Below are 6,704 nucleotides of genomic sequence, written 5' to 3' on the forward strand. Positions count from 1 at the left end.
CTTCCCATTGGCAGGCAGGTGTTCAGCCATCTCCAGGAAAGCAGGGCTCCATCACGCGTAACGGTTACTTGGGAAGACAAACGCCATCACTCCGAATGTCCCCCGCTTCCTCCTTCTTCCCCGAGCTTTACATGCTGAGCATGATGTCATATGGTATGGAATATCCCTGTGGTCAGTTGGGGTCAGCTGTCCCAGCTGTGCCCCCTCCCAGCTTCTTGTGCACCCCCAGCCTCCTCGCTGGTGGGGTGGGGTGAGAAGCAGAAAAGGCCTTGACTCTGTGTCAGCACTGCTCAGCAGTAACGAAAACATCCCTGTATTACCAACACTGTTTCCAGCACAAATTCAAAACATAGCCCCATACCAGCTACTATGAAGAAAATTAACTCTACCCCAGCCAAAACCAGCACAGGAATGTATGTAAAAATTAAAAAAATGAAGCACTGCTTCACAGAACTACCTGCACCAGTCCTTCCTTTAGGACGAGAGGAAATGGCCTCAAGTTGCGCCAGGGGAGGTTTAGATTGGACATGAGGAAAAATTTCTTTACTGAAAGAGTGGTTAAACATTGAAACAGGCTGCCCAGGGAAGTGGTGGAGTCCCCATCCCTGGAGGTATTTAAAAGGCGTGTAGATGTGACACTTAGGGACATGGTTTAGTGGACATGGTGGTGTTGGGTCGACGGTTGGACTCAATGATCTTAGAGGTCTTTTCCAACCTAAATGATTCTATGATTCTGTGATTCCATCCACTAATATAGGTACACAGAGATTCCCTATGGGAAGTACTCATATTCAAGTTTCTTTTCTACAGAAGCCACCATCCTGGAAGGTGATTCTTGTGCCCTTGATCTCAGTGTTTAGGTAGTTTACAGGAAACAGAGTGGTCCCATTGCGAGTAAGGGGACCTAAGAACATCCATTAATAAAATTACTAAGGTTGCAAAGCCCTGTGTCAGACCCATTTTCCATCTGATTCAGAGCACAAAACCAGATTTTCCACTTTAGGGTGGACCTAACCACTCTGCTTGGAGGTGATTGTTTAACTTTATTTCTGATTTCAAAGGTTAAAACATTGTAGAAGGAGTCCAGTAAAGGTTGCGGAGTCATCTCCACCTGCAAACGTGCCAGAGCCAGGTGGTAAGACACTAACCTGGCTGCTGCCCCCTGGGTGCCAGTCTCTCTTCTGAAATTCTGACTGGCCATGTTCCTTTTTTCCATCTTCCTTTTTGCAAAAGGAGATCTTGTAAGTTGTCCCTCAGCTTCTCTCCTACACTACTCTAGCCTAGTGGCCTGTGCACTCTTTAAAGATACACAAGTTCAAAACTCAAAAGGAAAAGTACAGAATTGAATTGAACCACTGCTTCTTATATCCTCTATGGGTAGCCACTGATCTATTGACATTTTCCTGCACTTTTGTGAATATAACTAGAGGTACCTGGGGAATTCCAGCCAAATTTGCAGATGGTTTTCAGGTGGTAGAAACCACATTTTGGAAGATTAACTTAATATCCATCGTGAAATTTTCACCTAGCTCTTGTCATGAATTTAAGAACTCTTGTGTTATATACAGCATGCTCCATGACACATAAATGATTAAACCTGTCCTCCAACAGCCTCAGTCTACTTTTAAGCTTATTCTTCTGACAGAAAGATAAATCTTTAAGGATTGCTTTCTATGATAAATCTTTTTAGCTCCAGTCTGCTACAATAGGCCTTGATTTAACACTATTGAAAGGCATGTTTTTGCGCTAGCGTAAAATTTGGCACCTAACCTGTGAAGTCTAAATATTATTGTGTGCTTATTTGCGTAGATGCTGCGCATGCTCTCACCTAATTCTGTTTCTATGGCCACTGGTGGCACAGGATACATTGGCTTACCTTCCGGGAGCATGATTCTCTAAGCTTTGCAAAAAGATTATTTTCTTTTCCTGATCATCCGTTAAGTAGCTAGAGGTTTGGTTTTGTCTCTTTTCACAGTACTTGGTGATGGACACCTTTCATACACCCCTCTCCACAGACAGTCAGACAAATGACAGAATCCTGCTCCTCCTGTGATGAAATACTATTCAGCTCCCGCCTCTGTGGCATGTGTGCTCATTGAAATGGTCAACATATATTATTTCTATGGATTATTTTAGTGACTGGGAGTGCGTGAAACTGCCCTAAAAGTGAAAGGGATTTTCCTGCACTCTTCAATTTGTACATGAAGATTCATGCCCTGTGATAAAATAGATTTTCTTATTTCCTGTTTGAAAGCTAAAATCTATACCCAAGAATTGGTCTGAATTGAGGGAGAGAAGGAGGAAGAAACAAGTTTGCAGCATGGGAAAACAGAAGGTTTAATGGTGCTGTAAACACACTGTATTAATTTTTTTGGGATTGTCTTGGGGTCTGCTACTTCTTTCTGTATGTTTGTCTCCAGAAGCTATGACTTGTGAGAATATAGATCTTAAGAAAGACCTCCTACACTTGGGGCTTGAGTTCAGTAGAAGCCATATAGGTTTCCAAACAACTGTGTCTGTAACTGTTATTCTCCCAGATAATCTTTTATTTTGTGTTGTTTAAAAAGAGAACATTTTTAAATAATGAGAAATTTGCACTTCAAGACATTGCAACAACTCATAATTCTTTTGAATTATTAAAGAAATTCTTTTGAAGGAAGCCATTTCTTTTTATTCAGAATATAATATTTGGTCTCAAAATGTTAGGCTAGTAAATAATGAGATATATATTATTTTAATTTTTAAATAATTATATTCTATTATTTTCAAAGAACTGTTTTGATCAATATGTTTATTACTTATGTATTAAGACACTGAGATAACATGACATGTTTTTCACCTAGCCAGTATGAAGTTAGAACACTGGTTGTACCAACAGAGGATAATAAAATGGGTTGGGCCTTGTTTCATTTCTACTCCCATCTTTATCTCTAACATCCTGGTTTAAACAAAGAGATGCAGAGCCACCATTGTGTTCCTGTACACTCTGTATCTGTTAATTAAATTCTCAGGTGATCCTTTAATGGATTAAGATACTTTGCCTCTGAAACCATGTCTTAATTATCATGCAATCCTTCCTCAGGGGAATTACAGCTGCTGTGAATGCTTGCCAGCATGGGACACTGTGTTCATCCATGAGCATGCCCCACATCTGTGCATTCTTGACTTTAGCTCTTGCTTTCCTTTTTCTCAGATCGAGCCTGGTTAATAGAGCCAAGGAAGGTTCAGAAGCTTCAGGAAAAGATTTACTTTGCACTTCAACACGTGATCCAGAAGAACCACCTCGACGATGAGACTTTGACAAAGGTAAATCGTTAAAATAAAGAGCCAAGCACTCCTTGATCGTGCCTTTTTTTTGTAGCCATTTCTCCATGTATTGCTGCATTAATGTAAGTTAAAAGCAGCACACTATGTGCTTGCAATGTATAGGAGAAGTAAGGCTTGTTTTACTCTTGTCCCTGGTTCCTCTTACTCCATTTTTTGCTCAATGCACAAATCTTCTTAATTGGTACCCTAGCAAGAATGCATCTGCCTTAAGAAAATACCCCTGGAGGCAGTTCCTTGTTAAATGCATTTTTGGCACTTGGCTAAAATTTCCAGGACAATTGTTTGTAGCCTCTTACAGTAAGAACAATGTCCTTTGGATGGGTATTTTTGATTGAGTTCAGAGTATTGCATTCAGTTACCCAAAAAGGTGTTAACATAATTCATTTTGGAAACTGTAATTTATACTAAATTTGCTTCCTCCCTCTTCCTTTTTATTTTAATGTCTCGCAGTTAATAGCCAAGATACCAACCATTACTGCACTTTGCAACTTGCACGGAGAGAAACTACAGGTATTTAAGCAATCTCATCCAGATATAGTGAACACACTGTTTCCTCCATTATACAAGGAGCTTTTCAATCCAGACTCAACCACTGGCTGCAAGTGAAGGGGATAATAGAATTTTCACGTAGTCATGGAATGCGTCACTATTAAGACAGAAAGAAATGTTTTCATGAAGAACTTATTAAAAATGTCACTACTGCAACACTAGGAATGTCCTGCACTTAATAGAATTATTTTTCACCGCTACAGTTTGAAGAATGTAAATATGCAACTCTGAGTGGGGATGTCTTTTTTCTCTTTTCTTTGTTTACTTTTTTTTTTTTTGAACTGACAATGAATATACAAATATAGGACACTGGGTATTACCTTTTTTTTATTTTATTTTATTGGGGGTTGTTTTGGGAGACAACTGTTCCTAGAATTTTATTGTAGATATACATGAGAATAGAGCTACTTTGCAGTATTACTCTTGCTGTTTATTGTTCAAATATTATTTAAGAAAATTCCACTCTTTAGACTTGCCTATTTCTATGTTTTTAGATAGTTTAATGCATGTGGAAATTTGTAGCTGTCTTGGAAATTATGGTTCATGTATGGAATACACACATATATATATATGTGCTATATACTTTTTTATATATATATATATATGTAAGTATTATATGCATACATGCTGTAGCTTAAAAATCCCATGCCTACTTTTAAAGGATGCTCAGCCTGGCTGTCATGCATTTCTTACTCTCCAAGTAATGTGTTAGATTTACTTTGGACAATCAAGATTTGCTTTGCCAGGCAGAGTTAAATTATCAGCTGCCGATGTGTAATGACAGGATCACTTCTGAGATGCGTGTAATGTAGTGCATGCGTGCAGTCTGTAAACGAAACATCAGGAATGTATCAATGGTGCAGAAGCCTTGTCTGGATGATTTTAGTGGAGACAGGAAAAGTTTTTTTGGAATTTTCTCCCTGTTACAGGGATAGAGCATATATAAAAATGAACATGGTAGGACCTGATGTCAGTAAAGTATCTGAAACATGGAGTAAAAATGTAGACTATCCCACATGTACATTTTTCTGATTCCACACATAATTTTATTTTGTATACACTGCTTTGAAATGTAGTTGCAAGGCTTGGTTTGTTTTTTGCTGAACTCAGTGGAAAGACTTATAGCGAACTCAGTGAAAAGCATAGCAAGCCTAAAATGTAGCTCTGAAGAGTAGTGGCAGAGGGAGGAAGGGAGGGAAGGAAGAGGAAAGTAAAAGCGAGCAATGTCCATGGTTATGAAGGCAAATATAACTATCACTGTTTCTGACATAGCCATCGTCCAGATGGGACTGATGGTTTCCATTACACACATACATATATGTATGTTAGATACACGTGCATATTTGTATGTATATATCTGTATGTATGTAACTGTATATATATACATATATAGGGTTGATTTTAGATGCACTTCAGGAGGGGAGCAAAGGATTGGGGCTTTCTTTTTGTCTGTCTCTGAATTGACTTTATGTGCATTTGCTTGCGAAACCAAAGGCAAACACAGAGAGGAGTGGAAGACTGCCATGGACTTAATCTTGTGGATTAATTAAGTTTAATTAGCAGTCATGATTAATGTATTTGGATTCTGCCAGAGATATAAAACATAGACTTTTTAGCTATGGAAGAGGGATTCAGTTTCTGCTACGGGTCTGTCGTTACCACCACTTTTACCCATTGTGAGCTTTTTCAGAGAAATCTCCTCCGGGGACACCAGTGGAGGGAGTAGAGCAGAAATAAGAGGAAGCAGCTGGTAGAGCAGAAATGAAGTGAAGGCAGGATCACGAGCAGATACATTTCTTTATTTCAAATCACATACAAGTCAATGCAATCTGAGGCAAGGCGAGGAGGAGCACACTGGCAGGGAGGCTGAAGGACTCGCCATCTGCCAGGCTGCACAGCAGAGCAGTGTCACAGGGACCCCAGAAGGACACAGCTGGGCCCCAGGGTGGGTGTAGAAACTTGGTTTGTTGCAGTGATAAGTTAATGCCTCCAGCTTTTCCAGCAGACTCGCACAGCTCTGGTCCCAATCTTCTGTTCCCTTCTCTGCATGACCAAATAATTCACAGGTTATTCCAAGTACTTTGTGGAGTTTCCCTTTGCCCTCCATCAGCCAGTTTGCAAGTTCAGATGCATGTTTCACGACAGAATCCAGTCTAGACAACATCAACATTTGTTTGCTCTGTTTTAGCAATGTCAGACCAGATACAAGAGCATTTACAAACTCTCGGCTAATAAGTGTTTCTCTGTAGGTCCATTACAACTTCAAGAAGAAAAAACCTGTGCAGCAAAGTTAGTTGTGCTGAGAATTTTGTTGTAAACGTGACATACTCTTCAAAATTACTTAGTCCTATAGAACAGCAATTTCTAAAATATGTTTTTTTGTTCCAGATTCAGAGCACATTTTCTGATGTCTACTGATTACATTAAAATGTCTTGAATTAACATAATAAAGCATTGCTCTTGATGCTTCTTTATAACACTTAAACCCTGACTGGCATTCCCTTATTAGGTGATTTATCCTTTTACATGGCAAATCCATGAAAAGGACCCCAAACTCCAACTCTTTCTAATATCAAAAAACTTAATTACCTATATTTATGTACTGCTTGTGTGAATTTATTTGGGAAAAAAACTGAAGTCAAATTGAACCCTAGAAGTGCTCAGTTTTAACTGCAGGAGATTCATATTTTCGTTGTCTTTTCCAACACAAGAACACACACATATATATTTGTTTGAAATCCTTTATAAACTTGTTTACAGTATATCAAAAGTAACATATTTAGCCAACCCACAGAAATATAGAATATGTGATAAATATTACTGTTCTT

General features: G+C 38.9%; 1 protein-coding gene across 1 annotated transcript in view; it reads left to right on the forward strand.

Moving 5' to 3' along the window:
- Positions 1-4,244, forward strand: part of RORB (RAR related orphan receptor B) — a 93,698-nt gene extending 89,454 nt beyond the window's left edge. Inside the window, exons 9-10 of the mRNA XM_009285303.1 lie at positions 3,194-3,306; positions 3,778-4,244. Coding sequence (XP_009283578.1) covers positions 3,194-3,306; positions 3,778-3,933 — 269 coding nt within the window. The 3' untranslated portion in view covers positions 3,934-4,244. The remainder of the gene's footprint in view (positions 1-3,193; positions 3,307-3,777) is intronic.
- Positions 4,245-6,704: the final 2,460 nt, after the last annotated feature.

The sequence above is a fragment of the Aptenodytes forsteri genome, unplaced genomic scaffold (genome assembly GCF_000699145.1).
Source record: "Aptenodytes forsteri isolate BGI_AS27 unplaced genomic scaffold, ASM69914v1 Scaffold151, whole genome shotgun sequence".
NCBI lineage: Eukaryota > Metazoa > Chordata > Aves > Sphenisciformes > Spheniscidae > Aptenodytes > Aptenodytes forsteri.